This window comes from Diabrotica undecimpunctata, chromosome 6 (genome assembly GCF_040954645.1).
Source record: "Diabrotica undecimpunctata isolate CICGRU chromosome 6, icDiaUnde3, whole genome shotgun sequence".
In the NCBI taxonomy this organism is placed as follows: Eukaryota; Metazoa; Arthropoda; class Insecta; order Coleoptera; family Chrysomelidae; genus Diabrotica; species Diabrotica undecimpunctata.
Genome location: NC_092808.1, coordinates 135,508,461 through 135,532,058, shown reverse-complemented (window position 1 = coordinate 135,532,058; position 23,598 = coordinate 135,508,461). Strand labels below are relative to the sequence as shown.

At 33.0% G+C, this 23,598-nt stretch overlaps 1 protein-coding gene across 2 annotated transcripts in view; it reads left to right on the top strand.

Moving 5' to 3' along the window:
• Positions 1-23,598, top strand: part of LOC140443951 (uncharacterized) — an 86,982-nt gene that overhangs the window by 6,913 nt on the left and 56,471 nt on the right. For both annotated transcript variants that reach the window (XM_072535480.1, XM_072535479.1), the window contains exons 2-4: positions 13,174-13,338; positions 16,024-16,341; positions 18,199-18,360. In XM_072535480.1, coding sequence (XP_072391581.1) covers positions 13,174-13,338; positions 16,024-16,341; positions 18,199-18,360 — 645 coding nt within the window. The remainder of the gene's footprint in view (positions 1-13,173; positions 13,339-16,023; positions 16,342-18,198; positions 18,361-23,598) is intronic.

The window sequence follows — 23,598 nt, the reverse complement described above, 5'->3', positions numbered from 1 at the left end:
AAAAGCCAAAGAAAAAGCACTTACACAGTGGTATATACAAATTTAAATGTGGCGACTGTCCAAAAACTTACATCGGTCAAACTGTTAGAACTTATAACAAACGTATAGCAGAACATAAAATGGGTTTCAATGATAGAAAAACAGATTCTACGTATGCACGTCACTTTCTAGACCATAATCATTCTTTTAATGACGAATTTCAAATTCTTGACATTCAAAATAAAGGCCTTAAGCTATCTTTATTAGAATCTATGGAAATTAATAAATTAAAAATACAGACATAATTCTGAGTAACTAACTCTTTTGACAGAAAATCACTTTATCGCAACAGCTGTAGTGATAATAATTTATAATAAATGTTGTGGAAGTATTGAAAACAAAAGTTTTCAGTGTTTTATTGTTAGATTTATTTATTAATAATTAAGAATTTTATATTATGCATAATTCTCGTTCATATGGGTCTCAATGTGTTTAAAGAAAAAATGGTACGGTGGTATTTTTAACATTTTTTTTTTAAATTGTTCAGTTTAAATTTATTTATAACATTAGGATGTTATAGTACAACATTTCAAGAGTATTATGTGAAATTTTGGTACAAAGATATTAAAAATTAAGAAAATGACAGCTAATTTTCCAACATGAAAAAAAAAGTTATTTTGCGGTGTTCTTGGATGATCTGTTGAGAAAAATCCAAAATGATTTCGTTACTTTATGAGTTTTTCTAGGTCGCAACGTCGAGATATTGTTCATTTTATCGTTTTTTCAAATTTAGGAAGTAAAAATAGACGAATTTTTTAAATTTTCTAATTTTTTTTGTTAAAATTTGACTAATTTGATGTTGTAAAATTAATTATAACAACAAAATGGGAATGTGCAAATTTTGAGAAGGATGGATCAAGTAGTTTTTGAGATACAGTGAACACCGACATGAAAAAAATTATTCTGAGAAAAATGCGTTTAAAAAAAAGCTTATTTTTTTTATTCGCACATAGTAGGTATCATGTATTCAAGACCAATATAGCGACGCGGTTCATGCTAAAATATCTAGAGCATCTTTTTACTCCTGCTTTCGACAAACCCTGCCTTTTTTGTTGCATCTGCAGCCATTCATTATCATAAACTAAACGGAACATTCAAAAATGATTTTTAATTTAAAATTTCTCGGTGGTGTACCATTTTCTTCTTTAAAAAAATTATTATCGTTGCCCGTACGCGCCAATGGTGAATATAAAATCCTTAATTGTATGAACAAAAAAGCGCAATAACTACCTCTTAAATCCAGTAAATTTCATTGTCAGTTTGTAAAAACAATTTCAACACCCCGTATCTCGAAAAACTAAGAATTAGCAGACATAAGTTTGTAAAGCAAACACTCATTATTTTTTAATGCAGCATCACTCCCTGAAGTTTAGCACTCATGCACCTGTATATTATACAAATCTGTATTATACAAATGGACCAAAAACCGACACTTTCAACCTCTGTAATTCCGAAACATTTGATTTCTGAGTCTTGGACAATGAGAACTTTTGTTCAGCATGACCAAGGCTACCTTTCTGCAAAGTTTCAGCCAATTTAACTGAAACCATTTTTACGTAAGAAAAGTGCTAGGGTCCCTTAAGCTATTTTAATGGTTAGATCTTGATACAACTTTTGGAAAAAAAATTTAACGTCATAATATCTATGGTGGATTTCGTGATAACTCCGTTAATGTATTATTTAAGGACAGAAATGAAGGAAAACGAAGTTAAGACCAGTAGTAAAAAAGTAGGTATATCTATGTAAAATCTTACAGTGTAAACTACGTTATCTTCCAGCTGTCAGCTAATATCTGCTAATATGGTGAAACCTGCTAAAATAGGGAAGCCAAGAAATGACGTGAACGCCGTTAACTATAATAAACATATAAGTTTTCTCGCGATCATTTTAAAATTATTTAATAAGCCCTCTATAATAAATTAAACGCCATATTAACAACAATGTCTTAACAAAGAAATTTCAGCTTGCAACATGCATTATTAAAAAAGCTATAAAAGTTTACGATTCGCACGAAATCATATAAATATATACTTCGAGCTTGTGATAAGATATAGTATTTAAGGACTAATAAATAATCACATAAAGTTTAATAAAGTAAACGTTTACTAGAGTTAAAAATATTTATCGGAAAGCACTTATCCTATTGAAAAATTTGAATTACACTTCTATAGCGTGCTGGATTACATACTTTTAGGCTACTAACGCGTAATTGTTTGAAGACTATTGAGGATATAACAAGCACAGGGAGTTAGATCTTACAGATATTTAAACGGGAAGGCCCAATATAAGTGTTTTGCAACCTCTCTTACACCATTCTCTTGTGTGCATGGGAAATTGGATTGAATGCAACACAATTCATAAACAAAACGTTGTCCACTTATTTTTGTTAATACTAACGACAGGGTTTTACTCTCATAATTGAATTTAGTTGTTTTGTTTAAGACAAATCACATGCTATCTCTTTTTCTTGCAAGTATTGCCAAGTTAAAGTTAATATAATGTAATCAATGACATGAGCACCTATCTATAGAGCAGTGGTTCTCAAACTTTTTTAGTCGCCGCACCCTTGTAGGGCTACAAATATTTCGAGGCCCACCAACCCTTGAAGCGGTTTGGGAAACGACAAAAAATGAAAAAATATAATTCTGAGGCTCATTTGATTTCAATATAAACTTTATTTCAGATCAATAAAATACAGTAAATTTGATATTCAAATATGCTTACTTAATGTGATGAATGAAATTATTTCGATGATGTTTTCATTATATCTTTTATAATTATGGGAATCTTTGTAAGTTTGACCCTCAAATCCCTTGATGCTTGAAGTTTGCTTCTTTATTTTTTTTTATGTAAGCATAGGCGGAGAAAGAAGACTCACAGAGTTAAGTCGATGTGAAACACACAAGTTTTTTCACTGCAACCTTGCCAACAACATTATTTTCTGAATATACCTGCATCCAGAACTCTTCTTGGCTTCCTTCTCGGTATTTGAGTTTTAAACTGCTATCTTCGCTGATCTCAAGTAGATTTTGAAAAACTTCATTTGTCATTCCGACAGGTTTATTTTTTGGATCGCACGAAAACGGGTCCATCATCTAGCTATATAAGTCATCTGAGTCAATGTCAGGAAAATAGTTTACAATACTTTCTTCCAAACCTTGCAAATGAGCAATAACAATTTCAAAGAAGTTCGTTTGAGGATTGATTTCATTTGTTATAACAAATTCCTGTAATCGAGAGTAGTTTGTGAGGTTCTTCTTTTCAACATATGCTTTGAAAAATGTAACTTTTTTGCGCAAGGCTTTGATTTTATTTAAGTGTGCTCCTCTTTTGCCTTGAAGCGAAGTGGTGGTTTTATTTATTATTTCGAAGATGCCTGAAAGGTATCCCAATTTTAGCAATCCTTTAATTCTGGGATGAAATACTCCTCTGTAAATGTGATAATCAGTGGATTTTTTAGTTCAAATAGTCTCCCTAATATTGTTCCCCTCGATAGCCACCCTACCTCTGTGTGGAGCAAAATAATTTTACCAATTCTAATTTTACAAATCATTGCAGTGGCTTCATCACTGCAAATATCCACACATTTACTCCACTCTATATAATTTTTTTTATATACTCGCGGATAGCCTTGAAAATTTCTTCACCAGTGGCATAACTTTTAAGCTCTTCAAACATAAGGAGTTCTTCTTCTATTTTCTTGCTTATAGTGCCGTTGAACACATTATCAATCTTCTTGGTCATATCTGGACCTAACATGCATTATACGACATCCTTCACGCAAAGTTTAACCAGTTCCTCGGTAATGGTATGGGGTTTTCCAGCTTGTGCAATGTGTAAACCAACAATAAATGATGCTTCAGGGGCGTTTTCATTTTGCAGGCTCTTTACATCATGCATGACCCTGCCTGAAGAGATGAAGCACGACGTTTGAAGGTTTCTTCGGCCTTATCGGCTAAACCAGGATGATTACTTTCCAAATGTCTTTTTAATTTAGATGGAACTAAGCATCCATCAGCAACAATTTTGTGACAATTAACGCATTAGCCTTCTGGTGCCTGTTCGTTGTCAACTTGAATAAAGTCATATAACGTGAGATAGCTAGGATCATACCTTCATATTTTTCCCCGAATTTCTTTTTGGTAAGGAACCTCCTTTCCACGAATTGAGGGAGAACAACTTGGATGAGCTGGAATCGAATGGGTCTCGTGGACATTTGCATCTTTTCCATATCTGCTAGTTGCCACTGAATTAGTTGATTCAGATGCTTCAGTGATTTCACTACATTTCCTTTTCACAGACCCAGATTTCAGCCAATTTTCCATTATTCTGGAATGAAAAAAATGTCCCAAATACAAGAACAAAATATTGCCAACAATGAAAAGTATTTTCCAACCGCAATAGTGCAAGACATATTTTATGGCAAAAATAGCAACAAAAGTACATATTAATTTAATATGTACTTATTTAATAAGTACATAATTTATTTAATAAAACTTCCACTTTGAAATCTAACGCTATTTTTTACAAAACTCACTTATCGGCTGCAAGAATTAAACTTTGGAATGAATGCAGGTAGCAGACGCGTCGGTCGAATTCGTCTGTTTGTTTCTCGGTCACCATCGAGAATACACAAGTACAAATAGTCAACATGTTCCGATTGGACAGTGGAGCAGAGGTCGGTTGTTCGACTTTTCTTAAATATTCCACGTCACCCTTGGCAAATGCTTGAGGCACCCCAGGGTACCGCGTCATCCACTTTGAGAACCTCTGCTATAGTCTTGAAACCAGATACACAGAACTGTACTGCGGTTTTTTCACCACAGTACACATCCAAAAGTTACCGTTGGTCACATCGCTGCTATTTACAACCAGCAGGTAACCTTTGGTTTTAATGTTCGGCTATTAGTGATATTATTAATAAAAATTCTCCATGTGAGCATAGAATACACGTTTATCTGAGGTAGTTAACCTCCTTTGTTCTAATTTCTCTCCAAACAAATACAGTTTAGCAAAACTCATTTTCTTCTATTAGTGAAGGCTACCAGTTTGGTTTTGGAAGAGTTCACAGAGGGATTCTCATTCAATCATCATGTCGTTGAAATGTCTGTAAAGTTAGCCTGTCCATTTTATAAAGCCGAATTCAGACCAGTACTATAATTTATTGCTAATTTATTACGGAAAGAAAAAAATTATTGCTTTAGCCTTTTCCGAGAAACAGTGCGGTTAAGCCAGCATAGCCATAGCTATATCTGGGCCAGGAAAACGAGTACAGGGCCCATCTTGGCGACATATTTTTTGTTAATTGCTGTTGATTAATATACTTATCAATCCCCAAAAATTACCCCATTATCCCCTAGCGCAAAACTCATCCATGGAAAAATCGAGTATTCGGCCAAAAATCGAACTGCAAGGACTTGTTGTTAATTTATTGCCGAAGTTTTACGCCAAGTAACAATATATTGCTGCAACCGTTTCCGAGAAACATGATTATGTTAAATTTACGGTAAAGCTAGCATTGGCAATAAAATATGATGAGCCTGTACGCTTTTTTTTGCCGAGATATAGCTATATGGCTATGCTAGCTTTACCGTAAAGTTAGCATACCCACTGTTTCTCGGAAACGACTACAGCAATAATTTTTTTCTTTCCGTAATAAATTATAGTGTTGATCTGAATTCGGCCCTATAAAATGGATAAGCTAACTTTACAGACATGTCTTTGTAATGTACGGTATAAGCATCTAATCCGAGATAGTAATAGAAGATGATCTAGTTAACAGCACAATTGGTTGAAAAATGCACAAGAAATACATTCCTTCTCCGAGATTTCGTTGAGAAAGAGGTTTTCTTTCAGTGCCTGACGGTCAAATACACTGGATGTATAATAAAGCTGCAAGGGAGACATGTTTCTGGTATAAGCCCCTTTCGAGTCGTGTGATCAGATTGTCCAGCTTCACCTGACTTCCCTTCTTGATAATTTCACTTTTTGGTTGCTTTAAACATGGTACTCCTTGCTATGTTCAGCTATTGTCCTATAAATGGTATTCTTAGCCTTCTCTCGTCCATTTTTGGACATAGACCTCTCCCAACTCCTTCCATCGATCTCTATCCTGAGCAACATTCTATTCTTCTGATGTCGTTCACCCATCTCATCTGTGGTTTTCTTCTTGGTCGTCTACCTTTGTAAGGTCTCCAGTGTTGTATTGTGGCGTTCCAACGTTGGTCTTTTTGTCTAGCAGTGTGACCTGCGAAGCTCCATTTGAGTTTGACAATTTTCGTTATGGCATCCTCAACTTTTGGTTTTGATCTTACCCAGTCGTTCCTCTTTTTATCTGGCAGTCGTATATCTAACATTGCTCTTTCCATTGCCCTTTCTGTTGTAGCTAGTTTATTCATATTTGTCTTGGTTAGGGTCCAGGTTTGATATCCATGTCATGCATTGGTTGAACACTTTGCAAGTATTGAGGTATTTTGCGGTTCTTCAGTATCCAACTGAGTTTTCCAAATCCTGAACATGCCAGTCTTGCTCTGCTAGTGATTTCCGCACTTTGGTTTTCTTTGTCAAGTTTCAGAATTTGGCCTAGGTAGATTCCTGGACTTGTTCTATCTCACTGCCATTTATAGTTATACGTCTGGGATCGTAAGTGTTATGATAAATGATTTTAGGAAATAAATATTAAACGTCACAAAGGTTCACAATTTGACGTTTAGGCTACTGTCCAAACAGATAATAGATATTCTTACGAACTTCTTACTTAAATGACATTGCACCTAAAATTATATGACTTAAATCTCAACATAAAAACGTATCGTTAATAACATAAATGTTAGTTTTACATTGAAACAATGTTTGTCAAAACTTTTTTTACAATCGTCACCATAAAATTCTTGATAAAACACCACCTTTCAATGATTCTATTTCTATATCTTTTCTCATTTTAGTAAAGGCATATCATGTGTTTGTTTTATTTTCTCGGCGTTTTGTGATTCCGGTTTTAATCGTGTTATAAATTGTGTATTTAACCTCTTTAGTAATAAATATACAACATATTTGAGTCGCATAATTTTTAAACCTAAATCAACCCTACCAAAGGTTATCAGTGTTAAGGATTTCTGTGTTATCTTTGTATGTGTGTTGTTGATGTATGTTTCATACAACAATTGCTCGGTGCACATTTGGATGGTTTCTCTTTTAAGTTATTTATATTTGCAAATATATAATTTTATACATAAAAATATATTACATACTGTATCTTTCATTTATCCAATATACGTATTTAACGTGTTCTTTTAGTAATATAAAAGTGATAACCGTTTTTATTCCTGCACAGATTAGTTTTTGGTTTTTATCCTTTTATTTATTTGATAAATTTATATACATTTCGTGTTTTGTCTTCTCTAAAGTTTATTTACATGTACATTAATTATTTGTTTATGTGTTTTCTCTTCTTTTGTCTACACAGTGTATCAACTATTCATCTATTGTTTTCAAATACCACTTTTCTTCCTATAGTTCGTCTAGTCAAATATATTCTATGTACTTCATTTCGTTCTTCAACTGCCTCTGTACATTCATCATCAAACCATTGGTTATCTTTTCATTCTTCAGTTCCTAGCATTGATTTTGCAGCGGTTAATGGGGTTCTACTTATTAGGTTCAGCTGGTCTTCTAATGTTCTCTTTTTATTTCCTTCATATTCAGTCAGCTTCCTCTTCATTTTTTCTTTAAATTTCTTTTGAGTTTCGGGTCTTTTCAGTTTTTCCAGATCTAGAATTTCTTTTCTTGGATAATTTTCCTTTACCTGTCGGATGATCCTACATCTGAAGTATACCTTAACTAGTAGGTGGTCTGAGCCGCAGCATGCAACTTGTTTATTTATAGACCCCAGTCAATGAAAAAAAAAAAGAGAAAAAAATGTTATATACAGATATTTAAAGGTTCTAAAAGGTATATGAGGAGTAGCTAATAAAAATCAGCTCAAACAGCTACTCTAGAGGTACTTTATAAATCGAAATCGATTCTTTGAGGCTTCATTTATAAGGTTTAAAAAAAACATTTTAATAAATTTGTTATTAAAACACAGTTTAAAAAAGGGCTGACTTATTAGCTTGTAAACATTTATAATAACTTTGATACTTTTTTTGTCACATAGTTGTAAGTAGGCTGAATGAAAAGCTTGTGAAAAAGCACACTTTCCAAAAAAAAACAGAACCTTTTATAACCAATAACAAGAAACAAGTTGATATATTGCAGCGGGTAGTTCTCTCCTCCACTTTTCAGTAACGGTATTTTATGAGTATAAATCACCATAAGTGATGGTATATTATACCATTATTTTAACGAATTATAACTTCTTACTTCTTCACTGTGTATAGCATCTATCAGTTGTATCATACAATTTAGATCTTCTTTCACAATTTGTTCAAGTTTCAGCTCTTAATGTTAATAAACAACGAAAACAACGGTTTTAAGAAAAAAAATACTATTTGGTGTCCTATTGGTCATAGAAGGTTCTGGTTTTTAAGAAAAGTGTGTTTTTCACATCAGTAAACAACAAAGTTATTAACATTTATAAATTACTACAAAAATAAGGGTTTTTGCAATTTTTTTTTGTCAATTCTTTATGGATTTTAATTTTGAACTTATATATCACGGAGTTATATATCTATAAAGGAGTAAAATCTATAAAGGATATCACTATAAAGGAGTTTAAGTAGATCTAAATTTTGTGATCCAACTTATACATGACATACACAGTGAAGGAGTAAAAAATTATAACCCGTTAAAATGGTGGTACTCGTAAAATACCGCCACGGAAAAGTGGAGGGAGAACTGTCCTAGCTCCGTCTTTTTTTAGATTGGAACATCATATTGAAGCGCACTGAGAAAATTTGCAATATCTTGGATTATATCGCACGTAGAACCTTTATTTTTTTAAAACTGGGGTAGCTCAACAAAGTAATAAGAATTGTGCTATTTACAGTTCTCGGAGAATCCCGGAAAAATAAATTAATTAAATTTTTCATTAAAAAGTTATCGAATTTTACTATTATATCGTAAGAACTATTTAAATTTTATTGATAAGTGTATATGATTTATATAAATATACAATAATAATTATAAATTTTTAAAATACATTTATTTCTTTTATTTAATTTTATAGTTTTTTCTTTCAACAAAATAATTCATTTTATTATAATTTCATTTAATGAAAATAACTAGCTAATAAGTAAAAATAATATTTTTATAGGTATTTTAAGAGTATCATCATTTTAACGGGTTGTAAGTTTTTACTTCTTCTCGGTATATACCATCTATAAAATGGATAATAAAATTTATATCTTAATTTGTTCAATACTCAGCTCTTATTGTTAATAAATAATGAAAATATGATTTTTAGAAAAAAAATGTTGAAAAAAATTGTTTGTTATTGTTCGTAGACCATTTTGTGACATGGCATGGCATTGAACACGATGTGACATAAAAAATTTCAAAGTTATTATAATTATTTATAATCTAAAAAGTCAATCCTTTTTCAAACTGTTTTTTAATCAGAAATTTAATACAATGTTACTGTTTTTTTAATATACCTTAAAAATTTAACGTTATAGAATCGATTTGAACTTACAGAATACCTCTAGGGTGAGCGTCTGGACAAAAACAATTGTTTAAATAATCGCTCTTCGCGATAAACAAATTGAATAACTTAGAAACTATTCGGTCGATCTATTTGAAATTTAGCACACTGTGATAATTCATTAACTGCCATAATTTTAAGTAGCTATATTACATGTCATTATGCAAAAAACAAAGTTATTAACATTTATAAATTACTGCAAAATTAAGGGTTTTTTGCTACTATCTTGGTGAATTCTTTATGTATTTTAATTTAGAATCTCGCAAATTGAAGAACATTTTTTTAAGATCCACAATTTTTATTTCGATTATTTTTCTCCAAACTGCATAAGAAACGTTTTATAGGCAAAGAATGACTTTTTTACTTTTGAATATTATTGAAAATAAAAACAAAGCAAAATATACCTTGAGTTGTAAGCTGAGCTTCACAGCACTGACGTAAAATGGCGTTTGAGTTACGTATGGATACGCCAGCTGTTGCAATACTTGCATGATTATTGAAATTTTGTAGTGTTATTGTAAGTGTTACTACATGATAAAATGGAAACAAGGAATATATTTTATATAGCTCAATTCTATACCCGTTTTGTAAAAAAGTTTAATTTTAATGGCTCTAATAATTTGATCACTCACTGTATATATTATCGTTCTTTTTATTCCAGTCGTAATATTTCATGCAAAAAAAACCTGTCACTTTGTATGAATTTATTAACGAACCTTATTGTAAGACAATATGAAATAAAGAATATAAACTCACAATAAGTTAAAGTGTTTTGTATAATAATTTTGTTAGCAGTTAAAGTAGTATTTTTATTGTGGTAGGTAGTCACACCTGCTTTTCTTAGCACGTGACTCATATTTTGTCATCAAATGAAATAATTGTATTTCCTAGAACTGATTCCTAATTCTTCAGTCATATATAGCCCGACCATGCCATAAATATTAGTTGCAATGCTTTGAAAGTTGGAAACAATAAATATTGGTTTCAATGCCTTGAAAATTGTAACAAAGCGACTACTAAAAACTGATACAATATATTTTTACGTTAATATCTCCATTTTTAGTATTAACAAACGCAACACAGCAACGAAAAGAAGTATTGAATAAGAATAGTGGGATTAAGAATAGTGAAAATATTGTGAATTTAAGATCTTTCCTCTATAATCGCATAAACGGTCGAGTTTTGTTTCTTCGGTCAAAAGCATGTTTCTATTTTAAACGATTCAGAAAAGTGTCCTTCATAAATATTTTTCGGCACGCTTTTTACATCCTCAAGGAAGTACTGAAAATATCGCTAAGTTTTCCTTAGCAGCTTTGCAAATCTTCCAGTTAATTAGAATCTTTCATATATTCTTCTGCTCCATTGTCGCGTCACTGACACCACATTTTAAGTGTATCTTTGTAATATTTGTGAAGAGAAAGCAATAGATATGATACGGAGATGTCAAGAGGATGGAAAATTCAAGACTCGAGAACAGATTATGGAATGGGTTCACCAAACAGCAAAAGACGAGGAAAGCATCAAAAATCCTGGATAGAAGGAATAACTAATAACTAATGTAATGAGCGCAAGGGACCTTAGAGAGGGCCGACGGAATGATCGAATGGCACGGAAATTAGGCATCGAACAACACGTCTCAAGGCGTGTTTAAAACGATTAAATATATATCTATATTAATAAAAATGAATCGCCGAAATGTGCGGGCATCACTTCAGAACAACTGCACCAAGTTAAATAATTCTTTTTTTGTTGTTTGTTATTATCAGGAGAAGGTTTGCGTAAAAGATAATTTTCAAAAAATTGTACAGAAAGACCTTAGTTTTTGTCATTTTAAATCGCAATATAGCTAATAGATGGCGCGATACTATGACTAACAAAGGAAGGTGGAGCCATGATTCTATTTTCAGACTGCTTCTTATTTAATACTTATTACCCAATTAACTGCTGCGTATGAACTAAACGCATGCCTAACATCATCCCATTTATTGCGGTATATAAAGACGCTATATAAAGATTAAAGTGCAATTGTGCTTTCGAAGCAGCTGTTAAATATCGGAAATGGTAAAGTCGCTATTGACACTTCGACCGGATTCATTTCATTGCCCAAAGATTTCTCGAAATGAAGCTTATTGAACTTTGAGTTCGAATGCGGTACGAAGTTCGACATATTAGCTAATAATCGATAATCGGTAATTTTCACTTTTAATTGAATGCCCTTTTGTTACTAAAGTACTCTTGCAAAACTTGTGTCCCTCAGATTTTCGTCAATATAACTAATAATAATAATACCGTATGGCATTTTTGCCAAGGAGATCCTTTCGGCCGGGTCCTGGCGCCAATTACATCTTCAACCCTGTTTCAAGTAGCTAGTGTCGATGCACTAGACTAGGGAGACCGCCGGCTTTACGTGCCCTCCGAAGCACGGTGATTGACTCGTATCATTTTTAGAAATGAAAATGAGTGAGAAAATGACTTGCTGCTTTAATCAACAATAGATAAACTTCTACACATTCCCACCGAAATCCTGAGGACCAAAGAGCAACAATGTCTTATCTGATCTGCCTAAACGACTGGAGCGTTAGATTGAACGAATCAGAACTGTTTGTGATAACGTTGATGTTATAAATAATTTTGTTTGGCTGTTTATGTCACTTTCTCCCAATAATTCAGTATTTGATACAAACTCTGGTGCAAGAATGAATAACGCTTCCTCAAAATTATACTTCCCTCTTATATATTTTCCAATGCAATCGTAAGCTAAACCAAATTGTTTGGGAATTTAGAAAAAACACAAAATATAAAATATTTTAAAAATCTCTTAATTGAATATTGTAACAAACATTATCCATTAGTGATTTATCTTGTTATCAAGCTATTATTTAGCCATTACACACAATAGCATAAACTTAAGTCAGTGTGGTCCAACCTCAGGCACGCGGGCACTGTGCGAACTACAGTGCTATTAGTTTTTTCAAGCAAAGAAAAATGAAGACATAGTACCTTTAGGAAGTTAGTCTCCAAGGATCGTTTTCCTAAACTTCGTAATTTTGCGTTGAAACTATATTCAATGTTTGGTAGTACGTATATATGTGAAAGTACATTTTCTGCTTTGAAGCATATTAAATCTAAAACACGTAATCGCATGGAAAACGATTCTCTGGAAGCGTGTATTAGACTCACTACGACTAACATAGATATAGATGTGCAAAAGTTAGTAGAGGATAAACCCTTTCCTTAAATATCCCATTGTTTTTTTATTTTATGTTAAATTTTAAACAAAACATGTAAATTGTAAACCATAATAAAATACTTGTTCATAATACTTCATAATAATTTCAAATTTAATACGACCCGCAACGTCTAAAAGGTTGGACCACACTGACTTAAGTTATGCGGTGATCAGAATAAATGATTTCCTTTTTTATCTCTTAAAGCTATTTTTTCGGTGTTGTTTTGTCATATAATGTATTTATATTATTGATATCTGTTTTTAGTTTGACAGTGAACCAGATCCAGGAAATGAATGTCTCGGATGTGCTACTGATGTCGATCCCAAAGCTGAAGGTGTTGATAAATTGTTAAAAGCAGCTTTACTTCATATCGAGTCTGAAAATAACTTTAAGCATGTTGTACTCAAAGTTATTAGAGTTCAAAGACAGGTTAGTAACTTTAATTATGGTAATTGAAGATACGTCTGGAAGAATATTAGATTTGACCATCAGTTTATTTTTCTAGTATGTTCTTACCTTATTTCTATTCCCATGCAAATATTTAATAAATTGACCACTTCGTTAATAAAAAATAAAATAGACTGGTATCTAATCAACGCGAACATAGAAAGAGTTTTAAATGATGCAATCATTAACGAGAAAGACCAGTTTTTTGTAAATTTAAGCCAAGACATAACAAAAATAGGAAATAATAGTAAAAATATTAGGATATCGGGCGTTATTAAACAGATGATTTTATATATATATATATATATATATATATATATATATATATATATATATATATATATATTATATATATAACAAGTTTATTACAGCTGCCGTTTCTCGCAACCTAGCTTCCAACGCTTGCTATCGTTCCAGTCATCTACTTGTAGATCCCTATCTTCCATTGCATCTTTTACTTCTTGTCTCCACGATCTTCTTGGTCTTCCCTTTTTCCTGCGGTTGGTGGGGATCCACTGTAACATTCTCTTTGGCCATCGTTGATCATTCATCCTTTCTACATGGCCATACCAATTCAGCCTTTTGCATTCTATAGTTTCCAGGACGTCAATGTCTATGCCCATACGCTCTCTGATTTCAGTATTTCTTACTCTATCTCTTCTAGTGAGTTGGCAACATCTTCTCCAATAATTCATTTCCATTGCTTTTATTTTGGATGCGTCATTTTTATTTATTACCCAAAGCTCTGAACCATATGTAGCAATGCTTTCTATGATACTTTTGTATATCCTAATTTTTGTGTTTCGGGTGATGTGGTTATTCCAAAGTATACTATTCAGTTGACGTATTGCTGAATTTCCTTGACCAATTCTAGTAGCTATTTCTTTTGTATTCCGACCATTGGTTGTAATGTTTACACCGAGATATTTATAGCTATCAGTATTTTGAATTTGTTTGCTTCCTAGTTCTAAGTGCTTTCCTTCACCTCCCACTACTACGTACTCTGTTTTTGATGGATTAATTGATAAGCCCCACTTAGTATATTCTTCATCTATTTTTCGTAACATGTAGTGGATATCATCTTGATCTTCTGCAAGTATTACTTGGTCATCAGTAAAATGCAAGCTGTACAGTGTATGGTCTCCAATTTTAACACCCATAGGTTCACATTTTCTCTTCCAAATATCCAAAACCCCCTCCAAATAAATCTTAAAGAGTGTAGGTGCAATGCAGCAGCCTTGGCGAAGTCCTTTGGTCACTTTTATCTTTTTTGTCACTTTTTGTCCAATCTTTATTACACTCGTCATATCATCGTACAACTCCGTTACAGCATTAATGTAAATCGGTGGAATATTCTTGTCTTCTAGCACCTACCATAGCTTGGCTAATGGGACACTGTCATACGCTTTTTGAAGATTAATAAATACCATGTGTGTCTCCATATTATGTTCCAAACGCTTTTCTATTGTTTATTTTAGGCAGAACACATTGTCTATACAAGAACAACCAGTACGAAAGCCACTCTGATCTTCAGCGTCTTCCCAGCAAACTTCAATTCGGCTTTTAATTATCTTCACGTAGACTCTACAGATTGAGTTAGTTACACTAAGCCCTCGGTAGTTCTTACAATCTTTTCTGTCGCCTTTATTTTTGTATAAATTGCTGATATATGCAGCTCAGAGATGATTTTATATTGTTACTAATGGAATGGGTTAACTGGATTGTATTGTGCAATTCTGAATAAAACTTTTCGATCTCATCTTCGGTCTTATCAGCTGTGGGAGCATAGACTTGGAGCATATTAATATTACCGTTCCGTGCTTGAATTTTTAGCATTATTATTCTTTCTGAGACTTGAATCACACCTAGCACTGATTTTGTAATAGTGTTGCTTATGATGAAAGCTACTCCGTAGCTGAAAGCTAATTTTCCAGGCTGATACATACTTTTTACATTCCAGGTAGCTATTTTTATCTGAGAGGGTTGAGTATTTTTTTTTTGTGCAAGTTCGTATGTTGACGACCGAGGAGGCCTTGCGTTCTGATGGTTGTCCTCCCCTGCCGGATTTTGGTCTCCGATTACCATAATCAATAATGTTTCTTGTGCAAATAGTGGTAGCCATTATAATTTATACTAGAGATGTCATCAGGGACCTTTAATGCAGAGGTTTCTCGTTGCTTTCTGCATTCTGACGCCGTTGACCACTTTCTTGGTTTTTCCGCCTTCGAGACCAATTTCTCAGTCTCAGGACAACAGAATGTCCTTTCACTTACTAGCTTATCCGCCCTAAGCCATTGGCCAGTAAATGGTGGATTGTTTATCCCGGCAAACACTCGGACGTCAGAGCCTCGTTAGTTATCTAGCAGGATGTACCAGAAGACCATGATCTAGATCATCATACGAGCAGGTGAGGTTGACATTTGAAGAGGAGTGGCTATATGTTGCGCTTCACTATCCCATTACATTCCCGCTTCGGTTTGGTAGCTGTCAAATTTAGAAGTTAGTATGTTGGTTATTATTTTAGTTCGACTATAATACCATCTCTCGAGATAAGATAATGTTGCCAACGTTGAAATGGATACACAACTTTAAGAAGTGGTATTTCTCGATTACAAAACTTTTTTGGTCTGACAAAGATTGATTGTAAAAATGATTTTCACGTTTTAGGTAGTTGCAGGTTTTAAATATATGCTTTTGGTAGAAGTCGCTTCAACAAGATGCCCTAAGGAAAGCAAGGGTACCGATTGTCCACTCCAAAATGCTCGTGTTTGCGACGTAGAATATTTAGAGCAGCTATGGCTGGGAGTCTCAAAAATTACCAGTAACAACTGTACACAATCTCAGGAGTTTAATCTTACAGAGCCGATAGATCCTCCTAAGAAGATACTTCTTATTGACAGACAGTTAGAACCCGACTTCTTGTCCGATTTAGAGTCTCAAATTATTCCAGATAATCCTAAATCCGAAAAGGAAAATTCAGTACAGGTTAGTCGTATTTTAGTAACAAAAAATTGTTACAGTATTTTTTTTATTAAGTTTGCATTACAAATTTAAAATTTTGCAATATCTTAATTTTTTTTTTAATATGTAGGCGGAGGGTTTAAAGTTGATAATACGGAGTCGAATAAATTTTAAAATTAACAATTGGTTATTAACTTTACAATGTAAATTGAAGATAAAATTAAAAATTAATTAAAAAGATGAAATAAATCAGTATATTATTGCAAAACAATGTTATTTCGAAAACAATACATGTTATAAAATATTAGTAGGTGCGTTATCAACGCTATTGTGTATTACTTCTCTATTAAAGACAATTGTTAAAAAAACAATAAACAAGAATGTCTTATGGCGTATGTACAATGTGATGAAATTATGGAACGTTACATTATTTCATAAGTGGCTAAAAAAATAATTACGATATTTGTTTTATAAAGTTTTATAGCGGTTAAAGAATCAGTTAATTCACTCCCACATTTTGACGTTTCGAAGATTGTATCGACTCTTGGGAAACAAATTTTAAATGCGCAATAGACTAGCAGAAGAATGCAGGCTATTGCCAAATTTATAATATTCCATCAGTTTCAAAGAATATTCCAATATTCTGTGAAAGAATATTGCAATAATAAAAGCATATCTTAACAAAAAAAGATCTAAACCCCCTTTTTATGAACGACTTAATAGATATATGGAGGAAGGGAACTAAGAGGAAAAATACTGGCACTATTGAAAAATATATGGAAAGACGAGAAAATGCCAGGGGACTGGGAGGTAGGGCAGATCATAACAGTACATAAAAAGGGAGACCAACAAATCTGTTAAAGTTATAGAGGAATAACGTTACTAAATGCAACATATAAAAGATTGACATCAATAATAAAAAAGAGGTTAACAAAGATCACAAAGAAGACAGTAGGACAGTACCAATGTGGATTCACAGAAGGAAGATCTACAATAGATGCAATACAAACAATAAAACAAATAATGGTAAAAGCAAACGAGCATAAATTAGAATTGGAAATGTTATTTATATACTTCAAACAGGCATTTGATTCAATTAAAAGGAACGGATTAATGATAGCACTTAAAAAATTAAAAATTCCACATAAACTCAGAAAATTAATAGAAATGACAATGAGAACTACAAAAATAAGCATAATGACACAAAGAGGAGAGCTTGTAACAAACATTATCCATTAGTGATTTATCTTGTTATCAAGCTATTATTTAGCCATTACACACAATAGCATAAACTTAAGTCAGTGTGGTCCAACCTCAGGCACGCGGGCACTGTGCGAACTACAGTGCGATTAGTTTTTTCAAGCAAAGAAAAATGAAGACATAGTACCTTTAGGAAGTTAGTCTCCAAGGATCGTTTTCCTAAACTTCGTAATTTTGCGTTGAAACTATATTCAATGTTTGGTAGTACGTATATATGTGAAAGTACATTTTCTGCTTTGAAGCATATTAAATATAAAACACGTAATCGCATGGAAAACGATTCTCTGGAAGCGTGTATTAGACTCACTACGACTAACATAGATATAGATGTGCAAAAGTTAGTAAAGGATAAACCCTTTCCTTAAATATCCCATTGTTTTTTTATTTTATGTTAAATTTTAAACATAACATGTAAATTGTAAACCATAATAAAATACTTGTTCATAATACTTCATAATAATTTCAAATTTAATACGACCCGCAACGTCTAAAAGGTTGGACCACACTGACTTAAGTTATGCGGTGATCAGAATAAATGATTTCCTTTTTTATCTCTTAAAGCTATTTTTTCGGTGTTGTTTTGTCATATAATGTATTTATATTATTGATATCTGTTTTTAGTTTGACAGTGAACCAGATCCAGGAAATTGTGAGGGATGTGCTACTGATGTCGATCCCAAAGCTGAAGGTGTTGATAAATTGTTAAAAGCAGCTTTACTTCATATCGAGTCTGAAAATAACTTTAAGCATGTTGTACTCAAAGTTATTAGAGTTCAAAGACAGGTTAGTAACTTTAATTATGGTAATTGAAGATACGTCTGGAAGAATATTAGATTTGACCATCAGTTTATTTTTCTAGTATGTTCTTACCTTATTTCTATTCCCATGCAAATATTTAATAAATTGACCACTTCGTTAATAAAAAATAAAATAGACTGGTATCTAATCAACGCGAACATAGAAAGAGTTTTAAATGATGCAATCATTAACGAGAAAGACCAGTTTTTTGTAAAATTAAGCCAAGACATAACAAAAATAGGAAATAATAGTAAAAATATTAGGATATCGGGCGTTATTAAACAGATGATTTTATATATATATATATATATATATATATATATATATATATATATATATATATATATATATATATATATATATATATATATATATATATATATATATATAACAAGTTTATTACAGCTGCCGTTTCTCGCAACCTAGCTTCCAACACTTGCTATCGTTCCAGTCATCTACTTGTAGATCCCTATCTTCCATTGCATCTTTTACTTCTTGTCTCCACGATCTTCTTGGTCTTCCCTTTTTCCTGCTGTTGGTGGGGATCCACTGTAACATTCTCTTTGGCCATCGTTGATCATTCATCCTTTCTACATGGCCATACCAATTCAGCCTTTTGCATTCTATAGTTTCCAGGACGTCAATGTCTATGCCCATACGCTCTCTGATTTCAGTATTCCTTACTCTATCTCTTCTAGTGAGTTGGCAACATCTTCTCCAATAATTCATTTCCATTACTTTTATTTTGGATGCGTCATTTTTATTTATTACCCAAAGCTCTGAACCATATGTAGCAATGCTTTCTATGATACTTTTGTATATCCTAATTTTTGTGTTTCGGGTGATGTGGTTATTCCAAAGTATACCATTCAGTTGACGTATTGCTGAATTTCCTTGACCAATTCTAGTAGCTATTTCTTTTGTATTCCGACCATTGGTTGTAATGTTTACACCGAGATATTTATAGCTATCAGTATTTTGAATTTGTTTGCTTCCTAGTTCTAAGTGCTTTCCTTCACCTCCCACTACTACGTACTCTGTTTTTGATGGATTAATTGATAAGCCCCACTTAGTATATTCTTCATCTATTTTTCGTAACATGTAGTGGATATCATCTTGATCTTCTGCAAGTATTACTTGGTCATCAGTAAAATGCAAGCTGTACAGTGTATGGTCTCCAATTTTAACACCCATAGGTTCACATTTTCTCTTCCAAATATCCAAAACCCCCTCCAAATAAATCTTAAAGAGTGTAGGTGCAATGCAGCAGCCTTGGCGAAATCCTTTGGTCACTTTTATCTTTTTTGTCACTTTTTGTCCAATCTTTATTACACTCGTCATATCATCGTACAACTCCCTTACAGCATTAATGTAAATCGGTGGAATATTCTTGTCTTCTAGCACCTACCATAGCTTGGCTAATGGGACACTGTCATACGCTTTTTGAAGATCAATAAATACCATGTGTGTCTCCATATTATGTTCCAAACGCTTTTCTATTGTTTATTTTAGGCAGAACACATTGTCTATACAAGAACAACCAGTACGAAAGCCACTCTGATCTTCAGCGTCTTCCCAGCAAACTTCAATTCGGCTTTTAATTATCTTCACGTAGACTCTACAGATTGAGTTAGTTACACTAAGCCCTCGGTAGTTCTTACAATCTTTTCTGTCGCTTTTATTTTTGTATAGATTGCTGATATATGCAGTTCAGAGATGATTTTATATTGTTACTAATTGAATGGGATAACATTTAAGATGACTTTTGACATTTATGATGAATTTTGACGTTCGAGAATCGTTACGAATCGAATTTTAGTATCCATCTTTTATTTTTCTGTTTGTTTCACTATCTTTTATTGACAGATATGTTTTAATTTTTTACGTTTCATTTAATGCCTGTATTTTGTTAGTTATTTTTCATTTGGTTTTTAATTTAAACTGCTTGTGGCGCTAGTCCCGTAACGCTCGTCTCAGCATTTCACTATATAGACAAAAGTAAATACAATGCCAGTAACACCAGCTTGGCTTCAAAAGAGAAAGCTTCCAACCAGTGCGTTATACCAGTTCTCACATACGAAGCAGGAACCTCAACTCTTGCAAACACATCAGCGGAAAAATTGAGAAAAGCAAAACTTAAAATGGAGAAATCAATGTTTGGAATAAACTTGACAAATAGACTAAGAAACGAGGAGGTCCGTAGATTAACTGAAGTAGAAGACATTATCGAAGGTTTACAAGGCAAAAATGGAGATGGGCGGGGTATACTGCAAGAATGAAAGAAGACAGTGGCTAAAACAATCGCTTCGGTTTCTTCTTCTTAGAGTACCGTTTCCCTACGGAGGCTGGCAATCATAATGGCTATTTTTATTTTTGAACTTGCTGCTCTAAACAAATCAATCGATCTGCATTGATACCAGTCACGTAGATTCTTCAACCATGAGTTCTGCCTTCGGCCAACAGATCTTTTCCTGTTTTATGCGTCTTAAAATTTTATATTTTGGTCCCCTCATCACGCGGCCTAGGTATTCCAGGTTTCTGGTTTGTATAGTGGTGATTAGTTCTGTTTCTTTACCAACCTTCTCTAGTACTTCTTTATTTGTAATTCTATTAGTCCATGATATTTTTAATACTCTGCGGTATAACCAGAGTTCGAAAGCCTCGATTCTTTTTAAATTGCATTTTTTTAATGTCCAGGTCTCAGCTTCATATAATAATATTGAAAATATATAACAGCGAATGGTACGTAGCCTGATCTCAAAATTTAGATTTTTGCATTTTAGGAGTGGCTTCATTCGTATAAATGCTCATCTGGCAATCTCTATTCGCCTGTTTATTTCTGGAGTATGATCATTGGTTTCATTGATCAAAGTTCCCAAGTACTGATATTTTTCTACTTGTTGTATCACATTACCATTGGTTGTCAATAGGTGATGTATATTTTGTGGTCTAATTAGCATGTACTTCGTTTTTTTAGTGTTTATAGTAATTCCCATCTCAGCACTATTCATACTTAAGCTTTCGATAAGATGTTGTAGATCTATACTCGTTGCTATGATCACAGTGTCGTCTGCATATTAAGTTGTTAATTAATTTTCCGTTAACGGTAACTCCTGCTTTGATATTATTGAGCGTGTTTTGGAAAATTTCTTCAGAATATAAGTTAAACAAAAGTGGCGGTCTAATTCCTCTACAGATCATCATTTCTTCTGAGTGTTGCCCATCAATTTGAACTATGGCACTTTGGTTTCAATATAATGTTTGCACTATATTTATGATTTTACTGTCAATGCACTTGTTCATAAGTATTGATATTAGTTTTTCATGTCTTCCTTTATCGAAAGCTTTTTCGTAGTCAACAAAGTACAAGTGTAGATCAACGTTTACATCCCGACATCGCTGAATCAATATGTTGATGGCAAATAGTCCTTCTCGAGTACCCATTCCATTTCGGAACCCTAACTGCGTCTCGCTTATATCCTCCTCTAGCTTTTCGTATATTCTCTTATGTATTACTTTCAGCAGTACTTTTAAAGTATGACTCATGAGGCTCAGGGTTCGATAATCAGAGCACTCTTTTGCTGCTTGTTTTTTAGGGATGGTTATAGATGCTGACTTCAGCCACTCTTGTGGTATTATTCCCGTATCGTACACCGTGTTGAATAAATCTGCCAATACTTCCAAGTTATCCTCTTCCACTAGTTTTAACAGTTCTACTGGTATTTCATCTAATCCAGCTGCCTTATTGTCTTTATAGTTTTTGATAGCATATTTGATTTCATCTATCGTGATCTTCTGTCTCTCTAAAGGATTTATTTCTTGTCTTTTCTGCATTTCACCTCTTTCATCTTGGAAAAGTTCTCTAACGTACTCCTCCCATCGTCTTAATTTCTCTGGTACGTCTATTAGTAGTACTCCTTTTTTGTCTTTTATGTGTTCTTGCTGTCTATTTCGACAAATTCCAGTCACTTCTCTTATTTTTTTGTGCATATTTCTCATATCATATTTTGTTTCTAGTTATTATATCTCTTTACATTGTTTCATCAAATAGATTTCCTTAGCTGTTTTAATTTTTTCGTTAATTATTCGTTGTATTTCTTTATACTTCTGTAGATCTTTTCCTTTATATTTCCTTCTTTCTTAAATCTGTAATAGTATTTCTTCTGTAATTCACTGTTTTTTAGCCTCTGACCTATGGTGTATTAAACTTTCTTGAGCTGGTTTCAGTAAGGTGTTTTTTTATATCATACCACTTTTTATTTACATCCATAATTTGTTTGTTATCAGTTAGTGTTTTTTGCATATTAACGTTCACATTATTTTTTAATTCGTTTTTTATTTCTCCGTTTTTTAGGTTACATTCTTACATTAATTTTTGGTTGTTGTTTTCTGAGTTCAATTCTTTTTAATTTTATTTTCACGTCAGCAACTAACGGATTGTGGTCTGAGTTAACATCTGCTCCTGGATAAGTTTTAACTGAGTTTATAGAGTTTTTATATCTGCTATTTACGAGTATAAAGTCTATCTGGTTTCTGACAATGTGGTTTTGCTGAAACCAAGCTGAAACCAAGTATCGGCAATTACCATATTCTTTTCTTGGCAGAATTCTATGAGCCTTTCTCCTCTCTCGTTTCTAGTTCCTAATCTGAACTGTCCAACTATATTTTCAACTGTACCTACTCCAATTTTTGCATTAAAGTCTCATAAAATGTAAGTAATATCTCTAGATTTTGTTAACTGCAATTGTATTGTGCAATTCTGAATAAAACTTTTCGATCTCATCTTCGGTCTTATCAGCTGTGGGAGCATAGACTTGGAGCATATTAATATTACCGTTCCGTGCTTGAATTTTTAGCATTATTATTCTTTCTGAGACTTGAATCACACCTAGCACTGATTTTGTAATAGTGTTGCTTATGATGAAAGCTACTCCGTAGCTGAAAGCTAATTTTCCAGGCTTATACATACTTTTTACATTCCAGGTAGCTATTTTTATCTGAGAGGGTTGAGTATTTTTTTTTTGTGCAAGTTCGTATGTTGACGACCGAGGAGGCCTTGCGTTCTGATGGTTGTCCTCCCCTGCCGGATTTTGGTCTCCGATTACCATAATCAATAATGTTTCTTGTGCAAATAGTGGTAGCCATTATAATTTATACTAGAGATGTCATCAGGGACCTTTAATGCAGAGGTTTCTCGTTGCTTTCTGCATTCTGACGCCGTTG